Here is a 19,641-nt window from a genome sequence, read left to right as displayed (position 1 = left end):
TACATACAACTATTTACATTCAAATGCAGGAAATGCTGCAGGAGCTTTTTGTACAACTATTTGCAGAACAATCGGGTCTCACAGTAAGATGCCTCACAAATTATTTGTGCCACTCCAAAAAACCAGCTCCTGTGCACCCCAAGACAGAGGAGCACAGCCGAGGTAAAACCTGCCACTGAAGCAAGCACTTCCTGCTAGCAAATATCCCGTTTTTGCTGTTTTTTCCTGCACAAAATGCACAAATGTGAGAACAAGAGACAGAAAAAAGCATGGTGTGATGATAACTCTGGTCTTACTTGGCCTATCAACACAATTTAGTTTGAAGTCTGCACTTTCAACTTATGTTGAAACGGAGACTCAGCGAGGCAGCGTCCTGCTGCTACATCATCCTAAATGGCCGTGGACATTTTGGACATACCAGCACATAAGTCAGCCTCAGAGGGTCACGTTAAAAGTATCAGTTACAGTGATACCAAATTTTGCAGCATTGCACACCACCCTTGCCCAGGCTTGTCTTGTGTGCGCACTAGGGAATGTAAACACCTGCCATATCATGCAAAAATTTATACTAGTATTACTGCAGACAATTATATCCAACAGTCCTAATGTGGTATATGTTTGACCTGAAATCAAACTTCTCACACACACACACAAACCTGTCTCCACTATGTCCTTTTCAGTGAAGCTACAACCATCTTCTCTGCAGAATTTGTTGATTTTGGCCGACAGCATCTCACATTCCCTTTTCTCAGCCACATACTGGATATAGAAGTGGCTTGGACTCACGATGTGGGTTACCACTACCCACTGTGTGACTACAGCATGAGAACAAAGAGATGGTGTAAAAAAATGACTTGTTTGTAACTGTACACCAGCTAATTTTATAAGATGGGTGCTGGGATAAGTGTTTATTGATGGGCTGATATCATGCTCACAACATGAAGTTAAATGCAAGTTATCTTTAGATTTTCTTTCATTAGGGAAAAAAATAACTGAATGTCTAATTATATTTCTGAACACAAATATATTAATTCCTTACCATTTCTCTTATTAGAAGATAACTGATGTTTTCTTCTGTTGATTCTCAGTTTGTCACCAGCCAGTTCAGGACCAGTTGGCGGGAGGGCTACAGGAAGCATTTCAAACTGATTTAAGTGTCTCTTCTGCCTCCATTTTAAGATTCTGTTTGGTTCTAGCATTGTTTAACCCTTTAACAATGATCATGTCACCGCTGACTTTTTTTTTTTTTTTAATCTTTATTTTACCAGGTTAAATGTTTGAGAACCAGTTCTCATCTTTCAAATGTCCCACTGTGAAATAAAAAAAATAAATAAAGTGAAATTACTGTAATAACCTCCTGTTGGCTATGAAGCACAATTTCATATTTCGGAAACTGTCATATTATTACGGTAACAGAAATTCTGCTTGCACAACCATGTTGGCGCTGTGTTTAACCGTGTTACACTGTGTTAAAGAGTGTACTGGCGACAAGAGCTCAGTGTTAAAGGGTTAAAAAAAAAAAAATTCAGTGTAATGGACTAATGACAAAGCCACACACCTTGCTCTTGTCCCTCATCTAAAAACTCCTCAATAATGATATCTGGGCCTCCAAGGTCTGAGGCCGAGCTGTGGCGAGAAAGCCTGTGATCAGGCCTTGGAGAGGAGCCTCGTGATAAGGAACTGCTAGCTCTTGGACTCTGCTCACACTGCTTTTGTGGGGTGGGGAGCTTGTCACTGTGTGGAATACAGCCAGTGTTCTTGTCATCTGCACGCTTCCAGTGAGACTTTTTGTTAAAGCTGCCTGGCTGGTGGTTTTTGGGTGGGGACTGAGTCAGCCTAAAACAAATTTCACAAATTAAGACCCATTCCAAAATTAAAAGGCAAGGCACATAGCACCAGCAGTGCACTGAAAACCAATAGCTCTGAGATCTTTATTAAATCTTCTTTGCCCATATTTAAATATATATTTGACCACAATGTGTTCACATTTTACACTAGAACCACTTATTTAAACACAATAACCTATTGTGGAGCAATGCCATGGGTTTAATAACAGTATACTATAACACAGATGAAAGGAACTCTCCTCATAGACCATGACTATAGTCAGGGTTGTAGCTAGCGGTTGATCAGCTGGCACTGCGCCTGGCTGAGAATTTCAGCTGTTGGAACAGATCACTATCATCACAGTTAGATAGTGGGCTCATCCAATAGCACCAGCAAGTGGTCGCTCGGTACCGATATTGCCGGTCAGTGACCTTTTTCTAGCTACAATCCTGCTATAGTACTGTGCACAAGTCCCTTACTTTTATATATTTTGCATCTAAAGAGCCAGACTTTCTGCAGGCCATTCAAAAGCTCTCTTTGGACATTGGCTGCTTTTTCCACTTATTTTCAGTCCAGTCCTCATACCGGACAATTTTCAGAGGATGTTTTTGTGTTTGTTTGTTGAGCCATTTAACTTTTAACTTACCCATTTAACTTACCTATGAATCGCTCAAGCATTAAAAAAAAAAAAAAAAAAAAAGATTCATCCAACTCAAGGGATGAACCAGTGTGGTACCTACACATTAAGTTTATCTTAAGGCACTTTGTCACTAAGAGCCTGTTGCAATAAAGTAGCATTTGTTCCCATTTCTTTAGTTGAAACTATGAAAAATGGCAAAGATTACAGTTTTGCAGCCATAAAATTGTTTTACTGCAACAAGGGGTCTCCTGGGGTGCTGTCCAAAAACTTTGCATACTATGGTATGCAGTGTTTGTCTCTAAACTGGGCAAGTGGAGGCCAAAAGAAGTAATGGCAGGCCTTAAAAAAAAAAAAAAAAAACTATCAGCAGCAGATGAACAGTATCAAAAAACGATGTCCTTAAGAAACAGGAAGAAAAAAAAAATCCAGCAAAGACCTGATAGGACCTGAGAGAGGCATCCAGCCCTTTAGTTAAATGGTTTCAGTAAAACGGTGGCTGTCAAAATAAATAAGAGATATGCCAAATTACACAAGAACTGGACTGACACCTAGTGGCAACAGGTCTAATAGAGTGATGAATCAAAATTTGAAAGTAGACAACAGTGAGTGTACACAGCCATCTTTAAAAACACGGTACAGAATCAATCATGGTTGGGGGGGCTGCGTTTAAGCATACTTCCCCATAGCCTGAACCTCATCAAAGTTGAAAAAGTGTGGGGGTCAACTCGACAAAAAAAAAAACAGACCAAAATGCAGCCAACATCCAAAAAAAGAGCTTTCAATGGCCTTCAAGGAGCCTGGAGACTACTTCAAGAAATGGCAGGAAAGGTGCCTCAGAGAGTTCAGGTAGTCCTGAAGAATAAGTGTGGTCATACCAAATACTGACTTTCAAGATTATAAGAATTGCAGAAACTCTATTTTGGCCTTATATAATGTATTTCCATGTACATTTCAATAAATATCTGCCCCCATTTTCCATTTCTCTAACAAAATATAAAGAAATGAAAGGTGACTCAAGACTTGCACCGTACTGTATGGTAAAGATAGCTGCAAATTATAATTAAAAAAAAAAAAAAAAAAAAAAAAAAAAAGGCAATTTGCCATACTTAATGTGTGTCTATACAATGTGCTGAATATAAAAATCTATGGAATGATATTTTACTCTGATGCTCAAAAAAGAAGCAAGTCTTTTTGTCAGTTTTCATCTCAAGGCTTCAATCAGTTCAAAAAGGTATAGTGGATACAGAGAAATAAGTTTAGCACTCACTCTTTGGGGTCACCGACTTCCATCTTCAAGGACAAAACCAAATTACCATTCAGACACTCTAACTGGAAAACACAACTAAAACACAAACACAGATGCCCTTATTTTATGTAGGGACAAAGTGTGTCACTCATGCATTTACACCTCAATAAATTTGCAGGAAAGACTGCTAAGTGCGTAAATTTCTGTTACAGTTTGAATTTTAACAATGGCTTTTGCTGTCTTTTGAGCTAGTCTAAGTCTAAAGAAGGGCCTGGAAGATAGACCTGGTAATGTGCAACATGTCCCTACAAATTCTACAATAAAACAATGCAAACAAAAACAAACATCAGGTTTAAAATAACCAACCTCTTTCCAGTCCCCATGCTAATGGACTTCATATCAAATAGCTGGTTATCCACAGGCGCCTGCAGCGTCTCTAGAACCTGTAACACACACACAGGAGCAGCATCATTAATTTGCTAGAAAGTAAACAAAGCAGCAGACAAAATGAGATCAACTTGGTACAAGTTTTACTGCATCTGACATGTACTGTGTGCTTACTAGGAAGAATCTGTCAGAATAACAATCATACCTTATCCAGTGTGCAGTACTGCTCCAACAAGGGGACACGGCGCACTTGTCTGGCCATCTGCATGGCAGTCTCCAATGCCTTTATTCGCTCCTGGACATGGCACACTGCAGCTTGGCTGGCTGAGAATTCTGTCTTCAGTGTAGTCAGCTGGCTCATCTGTGTATCCTTCCTGTTTTGGGGGGTGTGGGGGGGGTGAAAACATGTTTCTCTACAGAAAATGTTGTAATTAATCTGTTCACTTATAGTAACTCCCATTTGATTTTCAAAAAATAAAACAATTGAAGACCTGGGGTCATTCCCATTGCAAAAAAGTAAACACAGGATCTCATTAAAGCCTTCCTACTGAAATACATTTAGAGACTTGATATCCATACCACTTCTGAATAGCACAAATAGCCTTGGTTGCAGCTTCCCTGATCTCCACCTCCAGCCGGGCCCCCTCTTTCTTCACTTGTTGTTCCAGGCCAGTCGTCAGTGTCTGCTCAAATGAAAAATATACATTTGCAAATCCAACAACACACACAATCTTATGTCAACTGATGGTATTTCTTAGCTACTCATTAATCTACAGGCTTGCTTTTTACCTCATGATTGTGCACAAGCTGGGCAAGATTTTCTCCAGCCTGAGCCAACGCCTTATCCACAGTCTTCTCAATATCAGCTGGCTAAAGAAAACAGCACCAGAAAGCTTACTAAGAATAATTATTAAATATTAGCTACATATATGTCTAAACGTATTCTTGATTAGTACTGAAAGCATGTGTCAATCTGCATAAATCAATAAGCATTTGTCAGTAACTTAGGGTTGCAGCGGTAACTGGTTTCACGGTATACCATGGTATTAAAATGCACGGTTATCATACCGTGGGTGTTTGCTTATTACCGGTAAAGAGAAAAAGGCAAGCCAACTGAGAAACTCGAACACGGAGCTCTGCTCCGTCTTGGCTGCCCCTTGGTCAGCGGTGCTGCTCTCAGGCACACAGTGGTAAAAATGGCGACAGATTTAACCAGTTTCCATACTCCTTAAAAAAAAAAAAAAAAACCTAAACTAAAATCAGCAGTGTGGGACTACTTCGGATACCCACCAAACGTACGTGAGGATGGGTATCCTGTTTGCAAACAGTGTGTAAGTAAAGTGGCTGCTAAAGGAGGGAATACTTCAAACTTGTTCTCACATCTACTACAACACCATCCCTCCGTGCAGATTAAAGTAGCTATCTTGTTAATACCTGTCTCTCTAACAAAAATGTGTGAAATGTTGACTATAAACCCCGTCTATGTTTCCTCGTGCTCGTTCCACACGCTAACCACCAGCAAAAGTGCTGAGTCATCCGAACTATAGACATGCCGGTCCCCGTGGCCGTGAAGCGCGTGCTGTGCTGGATGTGCATGTCCATGTTAAGGGCCTTTTGAAAGACGGCATATTTACCTGCGTTTATTTTAAAGCTTTGGCGTGTCTATTTTTCATCCCTTAAAATCAGGCTCGGCATGAAAGCCTTAAGAGTGAAATCTGTATTATGAGGATCATGTCAGAAATAATCCCCTCTGTCTGCAGTATCTGGTTATTTCCCACTAACTTAGCAGCACAACGCGTGTTATAAAGCAGTCAACAGTAGTTGATCAGACACTGACCCAGGCTCAGTTTCTCAGGTATTAAATATGTTTTTAAGGTGATACATAATTTTACTGAACATTTTAAATGAAGGATGTTTAATTCTAAGAGTACATATAAAGTGTGTGTGTGTAAATAATACCATTTTAATTGTATTAATTATTATTTATTATTATTATTATTATTATAAAAAATTAGTATAAAAGTCTGATCAAGAAAACTCCTGCACTTTTTCTCACATTTGTTTACAAAGACAAAGAATTTTCTCTTTCTAAAGAGACAGATTCATTTTTATTTAAGGATTTGGCTTTTTCCTCATTCTAATATTGCAAATTTTGCAGACAAAAACAGGAGGTGTATAGCTTTTCTTTTTTTCTTTTTTTTTTTATAAATGGAGACATTTTAAACAAAACTGTCATTAAAAATGGTTCCAAGTACAATAAAAAAAAACTTTTGTTGTCATTTCTTTAAGGGTCAGTGTAACTTATAATAATATATGTGAAATACGGTGATACTGCAATAACCGTGATACCGCGATATTTTCTGAGACGATTATACCGTGAAAATCTCATACCGTTGCAACCCTACAGTAACCTTACAAAGACACTTGCGTTGTACTCATGACATGCTAGAATAAATGTTACAGAGAATATGTTAACGCAGTTGAGTAATTTGAAAACTTTAAAAGTACTTCATGATTTTTCCTCTCTAAGCCCCATCGTGTCTAACCATTTCTTTAAACCATCTGTTCAGGACGGGGTATTTTTAGAATGGAACAGGAGGGGACTCACTCATTTCAAGGACCTTTTCTTAGGGAAGAAACTAGCATCATTTGAACAACTCGGCAATAAATATGGTCTACCACAATCCCACTTTTTTTTATATATTTACAAGCCAGAAGTTTTATTCAATTTTTTCTTTCAGGCTCAGTTTCTCTACCGGAGTTTACATTGTTAAAAACCATCCTATTACTGAACCCGACCTGTAAAGGCCTGATTTCGTGGCTGTACAATAAAATGCTAAACATGACAGACACCTCCTCATCCAAACTTAAAACTTTATGGAAAGAAGACTTGAACATGACCATTCCAGATGAGACATGGGCCTCCATACTTAAACTTGTTAATACATCTTCTTTGTGTGTGCGCCACCGTCTTATTCAATTTAAAGTGGTACATAGAGCCCACTTTTCTAAAAGCAAACTATCAGGAAATCACCCCATACTGTGACAAATGCAAAACTGCTGAGGCCACACTGGTTCATATGTACTGGTCCTGTCCCAGTCCGCATCAGTTCATCAGTTTTTCACACCCTGTCCAGGTTCCTCAGAATTGCAATAACACCTAGCCCTCTCCTGGCTCTTTTTGGCATTAGTGATGAGGAGTTGCCCTTAGCAGCCTCTAAAAGACAGGCGCTGTCATTTTGTTCTTTGCTAGCCAGACGTACAATCCTAATCAGATGGAAGGGCGCTGCCCCTCCAACACATTAGCAGTGGTTATATGACCTCATGTCCTGTTTAAAACTGGAAAAAATAAGCTGCTCTCTTCAGCACTCTATTGGGAAATTCAAAAACATATGGGGCCCCTTTCTTGACCCTTTCCAAATTATACAGTAATATTTCAGATGAATTCATTTTTTAAATACAAGCCCCGCTTGAGGTAGAGGTAAGGATGAAATGTGTAGACCTATGGCAGTGACCTGGGTAGGATTGAATGGGGTTACTTTGTAGGGATTATTTTTCCAAATGTATTTATTTATTATCATTTATTTGTTTATTATTTTGTTTTTTTCTTTTATTTCTTTCTTTCTTGGGCTATGTTTGAATGGTAGTATTATTCTATATTTTGTTCTTTCGTACCTACTTTTTTTTTGTATGTCTAAAAGGAAAACAAACTAATAAAAAGACAGTGATTAAAAAAAAAAAAGTACTTTCAAATTAGACAACTTTCATTTCTCATTAGAAACCTCTGAAATCCCTCAAACATACCTGCTCCATGTCCTCAGTACTGACAAGAGTGTCTGCGGATGCTGATGATTTCTTCTTTCTGCGAATCTTTGATTTGTCACATCGGAGGCTTACGAAGACAGAAATACCACAGCAATTACAATCTGTAACACGATGTTTGCCTTTGATAAGCATTTCTTTCACCCTTTTTATTGTAAAACAATAGAAAATATCCATTATTCCTGACAAACTTTTTTTTTTGCCCCCAAATAGATTAATTTAAATCGAAGTGTTTGGTTGAAAATTGTGCAACATTTCAGAAGATTATTGAAATCTCAGCAAATTCTTCTGAACTCTTGAAATTTTGTGTTTGACCTTAACAGTTAAAGATTTGATGACACTGAATTTTTGTTACATCAATTTATTGTTATTTTTTCTTTTAATTGAACATTTTTATAGGCAATTTCTTGAAGAGACAACAGCTTGAAAAATGGTTAAAACCTAAATTAAGACCACTAGTAAGTGGCATTATATTGGAAACTGAAATTTGTAAAATCATTGCCTGAACCAAAAAGAATTTTAGGGTCAAATATATATATATATTTTAGTTTGTTTAGTTTACATGTACAGGACTAGAAAAACAGTTTAAACTCAAAGACAAGACAAAAGTGAAAATTTGCACAACATTCAAGAGGTGCATATTACCTTTTCATCTTATTTGTTTTAGCAGTGTAGATGAGTCCTATGATTCTGCTCTCTTCCTGCAGACCACACACTCCACTTTCAGGAAGAGTGGACACAATCTGCAGGGAGGACACCTTTGTTAGCTCACCGTCACATTTCACCCCTTTCTGCTGTGAAACATTTTGATGCAAAACCACATTTTCAACAGCAACTTTTATTGATTTACCTTAAAAGAAAGAACAAATAGCTAAATGGTTATTAACTAAAGGTGGCCAGCAACAGGGTTTACAGAGGACATGATAAGACTTCTGAAGTATCAGCAGCCTTACTACAAACCCTCTTGGACCTCTACACCTACTTCAACAATGAGAAGCACAAATGCCCTTAAGTTTGAATTTAAGGCATTGCCAAAAAGACCATGGGAAGTGAAATGTTGTTTGCTTTACAATTTAAAGAACCACTCGTCATTTATAATGAAAGCGATACTTTTAAATTTGCGATGGTCAGTGGCTGAGATGTGACCCTCTCAGAAGGGAAGGGCAAGATCAATTTTTACCTCACAATCAGGACATCTGATGACACCGTCATGCTCAAGAGACCGCAGGCAAAATGTGCAGTAGATGTGGCCACATAAAAGCACACGAGGGAGATTGCCAAGGATTTCATCCTCTGAAAGAAAAAAAAGTAATAAAAACCACACTAAATGTCAAATACAGCAGTCTGTATTTCACCTGTCCCTTTCTCTCCTTCACTGCTGAGGCTAGCAGTCTCTCTCAAATTCAGCTAGCTATTGTGGATACAGTACTTCAAAAAATGAATGAAACAACAAACATTGCAGTTAACTTTAAAGTTGTTGAAACAGCGTTCAGCTAAATGACATGCAAACTATTCCAGAGGTTAACTGTAGAAGCAGCTCACAACTACTGTGGATTTATGACCTGAACTTTTGGACTGATCTAAATTAAGCATGACTGTTGTCATGTCATATCTTTGTGGATGGCCTGCATGAAGTTTTTTTTTAAACAGAAAAAAGAAAAAAAAAAGGGAATATTCCTTTTCTCAAAAGAGCTCTTTTGGCTATGGCTAACAACCTGAACCCAGTCGTCTGACAGGTACCAACGAGGTTGAAAAACCCATGCTGCGATCTCCCCTGGAGCTCCACATGAATGACATGTACAAACGCGCAGAAGCTAGCCTCAACATCCCATGGCCCCTTGAGCAAACTGCAATTGTAGTCCACTTCCACTCCAGACTTACAGATAAGTGCTACAAGGCACCTCAACTCTCAATGCCTCCTCTATCCTAATGGCTTACCACGCTTATCTGGAAGAGGACCTGACAGCTAAACCAGATACCACTGTTTGGGAAGAAATCCGTGTCATAACTGACCATGTCCTCCGCCTCCACAAAGTGGTGACATAGGCTACTGGGAGAGACATGGGTCTCATGGTTCTCTAGGAGCAGGCACACTGGCTCAGGCTCACCAACCTGACAATTAAGGAAAAAGAGCTCCTTGACACACCTGTCATCCCTCAAGGTCTCTTCGGTGCAGATGTTACCTCCATGCAGAAGAGATGTGAGGAGAAAAAGAGATGATGAGGCTTTGAAACTCTGCCTGCTGAGGAGGGCCCAACCCGCTACCCCATCAGCGCCACGCCAGTCATACATGCAGGCAGTGTCTCACCCAGCCCCCACTTTCAGGATCCCCAGGGAGCCTAAGGTGTAGGAAGCCCCATAAGCTGCAGGAAAATCCAAGAATCCCTGAGCTAGGAAGCAGTCTCCCCAGGCCAGACCTCAAGCAGCCCCTCTTTCTCTACCCGCTGCTGTGACCTGAAGGAAAAAGAAGGGGCTGGCCTGACAGCCTCTCCTCTAGGAGAGTGCAAGCCCAGCTTGTCCCCTTTGTGGGCCACTCTGCCCTCACAAAGAGTGCAGTACTGAGGTTGGCATTCCTGTCACTGGACCCACCAGGGAGAAACAAAATCAGAGTTTGAAGTGTTGTTTCACAAACACATCCCTCATGCATTCTGTATTGAAAAAGTCTCGAAACATGCATGCAGCAAGTTTGCTGAGGCCACTGTCAAGTGTTGTAAAACACATAGAAACAATAAACATGCTGAAAAACAGATCAATACTGTCTGCCATAGCGCAGGTCGTGGAGACTCGCATTTTCTGTGTTAAGGACAGCAGAAAAAAGCTACAGGCTTTAAATTCAATGTTCTATTAAATTCAAAGCAGGCAACTGGTTCACATCAATCGACCTTATTTCCACATCGCCATACACCCCCCAGTTGGCAACAATGGCTGCCAACTTAGTGACTTTGTCATTAGGACTGCAACAATTCATCAATGTAATCAATGACGTCGACTACAAAGATTAGTCGACAAGGAGTTTTAACATATATGTGTCATATTTCATAAACTATCAATCCATTTTCTTCCGCTTATCATGTGATTTTGTAACTGTAATGCACTACAGGAAGACATGGGGCAGTATTGACTCCATTTTCTGCCAATAACAACAACAATACCAACGAAGGAGAACATAACATGAACAACACAACACTGGTGGAACAGAGAGTAGGGTGGTGAGAGCCGGCTCTTTAGGCTCGGCACCCAAAGAAGATCCAGCTCTTTCGGCTTCCAAGTTGCTCCTCAAATTTTAATTTTTTTTAAAAGTGTAAAATTAATTACTAATGTAAAGACATACATTATATCAAACATTTCTTTACATACTCTACATATAATAGAGTGTTCCAAATACAAATTATAAAACAAAAGATTGAAACTCAGAAAAACCAAGGGCCTTTGAGAAGTCCCTACCTGATATGACCTGCCCTGGTTTGTTCTTCTAATTGCACTGATGGATGAACCATTCGTATACACCTGTGCAGATTGCTTATGGAACCTGTCCAGTCTTTACTACGTTTTCCGTCACTCATTTCCTCACTTCCTCTAGCTCTCTCCTGTCGCCAAGCAAATTTTGCAGGAGCCCCTCCCTCTCTGGTGTTTGTTTACTCCCTGCCTATTGTGTCCTTGGCCCCTCCCCAGTGTAGACGCTCATACGCTACCACTCATCTTAACCAATCACGTGCAGCTTCCACAAAAAAAAAAAAAAAAAAAAAAAAAAAAGAAACAAACGAAAAGAAAAAGAAATGGCTCACTATCAGGAGCCAGCTCCCATTGTTCACTTTAAAGAGCTGGCTCTTAGAGCTGGATCTTTCGCGACTGACCCATCACTAGTGGAGAAAATGAAAGAAAATCGAGAGACTGTCAAAGGTGTGGAGCATTTGACAGAAAACAAAGATAAAGCTGAATGCAGACTGTGCAAAGCAGAGATTTCCTTCTACGGCAGCATCACTGCAATGCTGAGCGTTTAAAACGCCGGCACCCTGGAGCTGTGACGTCGGCTCTTGATGGGTAAGTTTTAGAGTGCGTCATAGATACCTGTTAATATTTGTACAGTAATGTTTCTGCTAGTTTACCTGTTAGAAACAAGCTCTTATGGATGATGTTTGCTAAGCGCCACCATTTCAGTTATGTTAGCTAATGAGTGAAGGACTAAATAAAAAATAAAAATAAATATATATATAAATTGCAATATACATAAATACATTATAAATTAAACAAATAAATAACTAGAAAAAGCATTTCCTGAAGAAAATGCATTGTAAATGCTGAAAGATTGCAGCTGAAATGCCAAGAAATGCTTCAAACAGCCGAAACTTTATTTGCTCAATGAGCTTCAACAGCTAAATAAGACAAAAAAAATTCAAAACAGCTGAAATTGTAAACAAAGGATCTAAATTACTGAAAAGGGAGAAAAACAGCGTGAAACTCAAACTGTAACTGAAAAGAAAAAAAAACAAAGAAAATATTAATAGAAGTTTTAAAGTTCAATGTCTTGGCTTCGTTTTAAAGTTTAAATGGTGTCTCTAGCTGAAAGTATGATGAAGTTATTACATTTCACAGAATGTGAAGAGGATTTGAACCTTTCCCCATTCATTTGAATGTGGCAAAAATTCATAAAAAGCTGAATATTTCAAAAAACATACAAGTTACAAACAAGAAAAGTAATAGCATAAATGTCCAGAAGAAGCTGAACGTTTTGATACCAAAACAGGTTCTGTACCATAAACGGTGCTGAAGTTATTAAAGCAGAACCAACAGCCCAACTCTGAATAACTTGCATGCTCAAGACAGATCCATCAATCAGTTTAAAGTATTATCAGCCAATCAGGCTGGCTGGCTTCTTATTCATGCACTGCTCACATTTTTCTGCCAAAACTGGCAGGTAGAGAGCAGGAACTGCTAAAGCCCTACCCTCAAACAAATGCTTCTCACACAAAAACTGGAGGTCCCACTCAATATTTTTACATCATGAGTACAAGGAGATGTAATATTTATCAATGTATCCTCATACAGTGGCTGAGAAATGGCAGTTTTAAAAATGCCTTCATTTTGGTTTTTGCTCCAAGGAGAAGAGAGAATTTAACATTGCAGTGAATGAGAGCTGGGGAGGGTGCACCTGCCACTCTGATGCTCATAGTTTAAATTCTATAAGTGGCAGAAATTTGGAAAGTACATTTTCTGAAAGAGCACAACCATAGCTACAATTTGAAGTATAAGTTGTTAGTGTACAACAACATTTGTAGGAGTAAAAAAACAAAAACAAAAAACAAACAAACTGTAAAACAAAAAATTTGAACATTTAAAATCCCTTAAATTCTAGACTGGTGATAATGTCACCACTCTAAAAGCTCCCAATACACACTAATGTCAATTTCAGAAACTGTCCTAAAAGTTCATAAAACTAAAACTGCCTCTGTTCAAAAACCATAAAAGATATCAACAAACCAACTAATAGCTGAATAGCTGAAGGTCTTGGCTTCATTTTAAAGCTTAAATTGTGTCTCTAGCTGAAAGTATGCTGAAATTATTAGATTTGAAATTAGGAATAGATATGAAGATTTTTTGAAGCTTTCCCCATTCATTTGAATGGGGCAAAACATTCATAAAAAGCTGAATATTTCAAAAATCATAAAAGTTATGAGCAAGAAAAGTAATAGCATAAATCTGCAGAAGAAGCTTAACGTTTTAAACAACTTGCATGCAGAAGACAAATCCACCAATCAGTTTAAAATATTATGAGCAATCAGAATGCTCCTACACATTTAGTGTCTAAGTGTTGAAATGTAGGCACTTTGCTGCAAAGCCTCGGCTTAAATGGTGTCTCTAGCTTAAAGTATGCTTAAGTTATTACATTTCAAAGTTGAATGAATTTGAAGAGGATTTGAAGCTTTCCCCATGCATTTGAATGGGGCAAAAAAAAAAATTTCATAAAAAGCTTAATATTTCAAAAACCATAAAAGTTACGAACAAGAAAACTAACAGCCCACTTCTCCAGAAGAAGCTGAACCTTGATACCAGAACGGTTTCTGTAGCTTAAAGTGCTCAAGTTTTTAACGACAGAAAACATACGGAATAATAATAATAATCATGATAATAAAGAATACAACAACTATACTGTAAATGCTTAACAACATTCACAGTAAATAGTCCCTCCTTCCCTTGCTAATCACACCCGGGTTGGTAGGGACATTGCAGATTTGATATTCGCTGGAGGTGCTGATCAGGTTGGCGCCATTTTCCCGCTCGATAATTAACGGTAATTAAGACACAATGCAGCTTCACGTTGTAGGGCCTCAAAGACTCGAGACTGCAGAATAAATCAGGGATAAGAATAAACGGAGCATAATGTGACAAAATAATTTTAATAGTAATCGGTTTTTTTTGTCGATTTCACTGTTTTTATGATCATGTGGGAGCCAAAATCGAAATTAAATTTTGAGTAACTGCACAACCCTAAAGTGAGCTTGAACTTAATGTAAGCTTCTAACAAAAAGTTTCTCCTGTCCTTATTAAAACATTTTTATGGGTTTGTTCAAATACCTGACTTACTACAGGCAAATCTTTCCTGCTTAGGCGCCAATTTAGTCCTTACTGCCAGGTGCAGGTGCATTAATTTAAGGCCGGTTTAGGTCAAAGCTTCACAGAAGCAACAGTACCCGTTTTCGGCGCGTTTTGATATGAACACTAGTTATCTGTCTATTTCTCTATCTATAAAACCCATTAGCTAACTAAACTAGCTGCTACCGCTGCTAGCTAGCGGACAGAAACAGTAATTATATAAGACAGTATAACAGCTCATTAATCTGTAAGAAAATAATTTTAAATACCCTACCAGGCAGCGTGAAAGCCTCCCCACATAACATGCAAAGGACAGCGCTATTGTAGCTACCTCCGTCCATCGTTGAAAATCTTTTTTCTCTTCTTCCTACAGAAAATTTACTCGCGTCTCTTTGTCACGTGACCTTCAAGGTGCGTTCAGGGCCCACACCTTATCCTCCTGTCAGTGAGTGGTGAAACTACTTCGTTTTAAGAACTGTTATTAATTTACTGCACTGCTTTAATGCTGTTTATGTGATTCACTTTGGACCATTTTATTGCCAAAACAACATCCTTTTATAAGGCAGACACCCCCAATCAAAGACAACAGAAAAAATGATTAATTCAGAGATCATAAGACAACTCTTAGAACAATAAAAACACTGTAAGTTTCCCTCAAGATGTACCCCTTATCACACAATGTTGCCCTGAGGCAACAAAAAGAAAAACTGCATTCCTAACCATGCAAAAAAAAAAAAAAAAAAACAACGATATAAAAAACCTATAATATAAACCTGACAAAATCCATCTCTACAACTTCATCCACACATGTATTTTTAATTTAAAGTTTATGTAATTTTAAATATGTTTATGTGTTCGGGTTAGGGTTGGTGTGTTTATAGTGCTTTGAGTGCTCAATTAGAGTAGAAAAGTGCTATGTAAGAACTAGCCCATTACCATTACAATTACCACTGTACACCACTCTGCATTTCTGGCTCTCTTCTATGGGGTAACCCCATACTCTTCCACTGTTTGTGTTTTGTCCTGTCTCCCTCCCCTCACCCCCAACCGGTTGTTGCAGGTGACTGCCCCTCCCTGAGCCTGGTTCTGCCCGAGGTTTCTTCCTATTAAAAAGGAGTTTTTCTTTCCCAGTGTGACCAAGTGACAGTGGGAAAGGGGGTTGTTTTGACTGTTGGGTTTTCTCTGTAATTATTGTAGGGTTTTTAATTTTACAATATAAAGCACCTTGAGATTACTTTTTGTTCTGATTTGGTTCTATATAAATAAAATTGAATTAAAATATGATTACTAGGGCAAATATTCTTATCTTTTTTCTCACACAAAGTGCTCCTGTGACCATGTGCCAGCAAAGGATGTGCTGCCTTTAAAATCATGCTAAATCATGAATCCCACATCTTATTGGACTAAAATTTGATACTTTTAAAAACACTATTAAGACACATTTGTACTGGGCATGGGCCTTAAGAAAACTTTCTGTTGCCCAAGGGCAACGCTGTGCTATAGAGGGTTAAATTTCGGTATCTGTCATGTCCTGATGCATCAGTTCAATTTGCTCAACAGAAAACACTTGTGTTGCACTGAAATGCTGGGGATATGTTCTTGACTATGACAGGTTGTGTGATTTGTTTGTGAAGGAAGACACCTGAAACACTTTAATTAAACAATTATGACATTTAATCTATTAAAGAATCAGACGAAATCACATGTACATGTGGGCAAATCTTGTTCAGGGAGACACAGGCCTTCCCAGCCAGCTGCCTGTGGCTCCCTCCCCAGAAGAGCACTGACTGCACTAAGCTAACCATAACAATTTTATACTACAGGCGCTATCGATTCAAAAACAATTGGAGAGAGCCATGGTTTAGACTTGGCCTTCTCAGATTGGTTTGTCCAGTGGTTTTTTCCGACATCAGAGCACAAGATTCTCCAATCAGCAATAAAAGCTCTAAAAAGACACACACACACACACACACACACACACACACACACACACACACACACACACACACACACACATCTTCCCCTCGCATATATTCCTAATCATGAATTGGCAGTTTTATTTTCCGTAGCAACAGAGTGGGATGACCTACACGCACCCTTCCTCCGTAGACACAGATGTACATGTTCTGGCAATAAATAGTGAAAATCTCCAGTTCCTTCAGCTCTTTACAAGCAAAACAAGTAAAAATGTCCCCAGACCTACTAACTATATCAGTTACCTAATGTTTGTTTTGTTGGTCATTATTTTATTGTATATCAATAAACCCAGCCTGCAACCAAAAGTGTGCCCACTAAAACTGTCAAATGATAAGTAAATGAAATGAAAAACAGGTGGCTTTCACATGGGTTACTAAATGTAACTGTAATGACTAAATGTCTTTTTTTTTTTTTATCAGCCTGAGCCAAAATAAGCTTTACTTATATTATACTGTGGTCCACACACTCACACAAATGTTGGAGAAGACACTGACAAAGCTGATTAGTAAATATTTACAAAACCTGTATAATTTTGTGAAATATCTAAACCATAGCTAAGACAGCAGAGATTTAATGCACCTATTAGCTCTTTATTTATTCAGCAGCTATTGTGAAGTTTGAGTTTAGAGTACAGCCTGTCACATAAAGGGCTGAAAAACAGTCCTGATTATGTACGCCAGGGCTCTTCAACTCCAGGCCTCGAGAGCCCCTGTCCTGCAGGTTTTAGATGTGAACACCTGAATCAAATGGCTGAATTACCTCCTCAGTAGTCTCTGGAGCTTGAAAAAGGCGACTGGACTTCTTTTTTGTTTCTTGAAGACGTTTCACCTCTCATCCGAAAGGCTTCTTCAGTTCTCAACCAAATGGTGGAGAGACCCAGGTATTTAAACCCCTGTGGGCGTAGTCCCCTGGAGGTGGTTATGACCCTCTATTGATCATGTGCTTGAACACATGTGCCCAGGTGTGAAGGGGGCGTGGGTCATATTTAATCAGTGGTTTCAGTTGAAACCAATTTAGGACTCCGCTCCATTGTTTCCTGTGGCCTATTGAGGTCACTGGAACAAAGGTGTGAATGGGGGTTGAGACGTCTGGGAAGGGAGCTCAGGACAGCACTGTAAGCGGGGGAAAGTTGGTGACGTAATCCACCTCCTCTGTTCAATGATGGTTGTTCACAGTGGACATAGATGGCTTCTTTCACTCCTCTTTCAAACCATCTGTTTTCCCTGTCCAAAATGTGGACATTGGCATCCTCAAAAGAGTGCCCTTTTTCCTTCAGATGCAGATGTACTGCTGAATCTTGTCCTGTCGAGGTGGCTCTTCTATGTTGTGCCATTCGTTTGTGAAGAGGCTGTTTGGTTTCACCAATGTAGAGGTCCGAGCATTCTTCACTGCACTGAACAGCATACACTACATCGCTGATCTTGTGTTTGGCGGGTTTGTCCTTGGGATGAACCAGTTTTTGTCTTAGGGTGTGACTTGGTTTGAAGTATACTGAGATGTCATGCTTGGAGAAAATTCTTCTGAGTTTCTCTGACAAGCCTGACACATATGGGATGACAATGTTGTTCCTCTTGTCCTTCCCATTCTCTGTAGTTTGTGTTTGGCCTTCATTCCTGTGCATCTTAGCTGATTTGATGAAGGCCCAGTTGGGGTAACCGCATGTTTTGAGGGCTTTCTTAATGTGTGTGTGTTCCTTATGCTTCCCTTCTGCCTTAGAGGGAACACTTTCCGCACGGTCTCAGCCTTTCGGATGAGAGGTGAAACGTCTTCAAGAAACAAAAAGAAGTCCAGTCGCCTTTTTCAAGCTCCAGAGACTACTATGACCTGGATAACTGAGAATCTACACAGACATACCTCCTCAGTATGCAGTCAAGTTCTCCAGAGTCCTGCTAATGACTTCTATATTTGACTCAGGTGTGTTTAAGCCGAGACATATCTAAAACCTGCAGGACAGGGGCTCTCGAGGCCTGGAGTTGAAGAGCTCTGATGTACGCTTTTCTGTGGACACTTGGGGGCACCAAAGACCAAGGCGGACTCGATAAATGACCAGGTAGAAAAATATATCCTTGGGTTTGCACAGATATTCTCTTTGATTTTCTTTCTTTGATGGAATATGAAACTATTAATAACCAATACATGGGAAAGAAGAAGAAGAAGAAGAAGAAACAGCCTTTATTGTCCCGCAAAGGGGAAATTTAGGTGTAACAGCAGCAAAAATGTAAAAACACAACAAGACAAGATTAACAATACTACTACTACTAATAATAAAATAATATATACTGTACAGGATTATAATTACAGGAAATAACAATATACTATGTATTACTATACAATATGTGCATACTATTGGTTCTATTTTTGTTGGGAGCAGTGACGGTTATACAGTCTTACAGCTGCTGGGGGGAAGGATCTGCAGTAATGCTCCTTTGTGCATTCAGGATGCAGCAGTCTGTCACTGAAGGAGGTCTCCAGTTCAGTAAGAGTTTCATGCATGGGGTGGGAGACCTTGTCCATCAGTGATGTTATTTTGGTCAGGGTTCTTCTGTCTCCCACCACCTGCACTGGCTCGAGAGGACATCCTAGGACAGAGCTGGCCTTCTTGATGAGCTTGTCTAACCGCTTCCTCTCAGCTGCAGATAAGCTGCTGCTCCAACATACTACAGCATAGAAGATGGCTGATGCTACTACAGAGTCATAGAAGGGAAAACAAAGTTTATTGCAACGTCAATTGTAATTCTAATGAATTTACGCAGTCTGAACACTTATTATGTACAACACAAGCAGAGAAAAACAAAGGGAACTAGAAGAGCACTCAGTAGACTGCCCACCCTGTAATTGTCTATATGCCAATATTACACTGCAATAGATATCACCCGGTGTTGTTATACTCTATCAAAAATTACTAGATCACAAAGCCTAGAAATTTATTTTATTGGATTTAAAAAATGTAAAATATGATTTTACTTTTTTTTTTTATTTTAAAAATGAGATCCGCATGAACAGATAATGGCATATACAGTCTGGATACGTTTTATTCAGTTCATGTACCCTAATGGCATCCTCTAAAAAACTAAATGAAATACAAGAAAAACAAACATTTGGCAAGATATCAGTTGTACAAGTGTATGTGATTTTTGTGTAGGGTCTTTAG

General features: G+C 39.0%; 1 protein-coding gene across 2 annotated transcripts in view; it reads right to left on the bottom strand.

Annotated features, from left to right (window-relative positions):
* rnf17 (ring finger protein 17) overlaps positions 1 to 14,930 on the bottom strand; it is a 40,057-nt gene extending 25,127 nt beyond the window's left edge. The window contains exons 1-12 of one of the 2 annotated variants that reach the window (XM_030758383.1): positions 14,788 to 14,930; positions 9,103 to 9,215; positions 8,568 to 8,665; positions 7,905 to 7,992; positions 4,890 to 4,970; positions 4,680 to 4,783; positions 4,306 to 4,474; positions 4,080 to 4,156; positions 3,735 to 3,809; positions 1,559 to 1,836; positions 1,040 to 1,126; positions 657 to 815 (exon numbers count right to left, since the gene is read on the bottom strand). In XM_030758383.1, coding sequence (XP_030614243.1) covers positions 657 to 815; positions 1,040 to 1,126; positions 1,559 to 1,836; positions 3,735 to 3,809; positions 4,080 to 4,156; positions 4,306 to 4,474; positions 4,680 to 4,783; positions 4,890 to 4,970; positions 7,905 to 7,992; positions 8,568 to 8,665; positions 9,103 to 9,215; positions 14,788 to 14,854 — 1,396 coding nt within the window. In that variant the 5' untranslated portion in view covers positions 14,855 to 14,930. The remainder of the gene's footprint in view (positions 1 to 656; positions 816 to 1,039; positions 1,127 to 1,558; positions 1,837 to 3,734; positions 3,810 to 4,079; positions 4,157 to 4,305; positions 4,475 to 4,679; positions 4,784 to 4,889; positions 4,971 to 7,904; positions 7,993 to 8,567; positions 8,666 to 9,102; positions 9,216 to 14,787) is intronic. The other variant, XM_030758384.1, reaches the window with a different exon arrangement.
* Between the last annotated feature and the right edge of the window lie 4,711 nt (positions 14,931 to 19,641).

The sequence above is a fragment of the Archocentrus centrarchus genome, chromosome 21 (genome assembly GCF_007364275.1).
Source record: "Archocentrus centrarchus isolate MPI-CPG fArcCen1 chromosome 21, fArcCen1, whole genome shotgun sequence".
Classification (NCBI taxonomy): Eukaryota; Metazoa; Chordata; class Actinopteri; order Cichliformes; family Cichlidae; genus Archocentrus; species Archocentrus centrarchus.
This window is presented reverse-complemented; position numbering and strand designations above follow the sequence as displayed.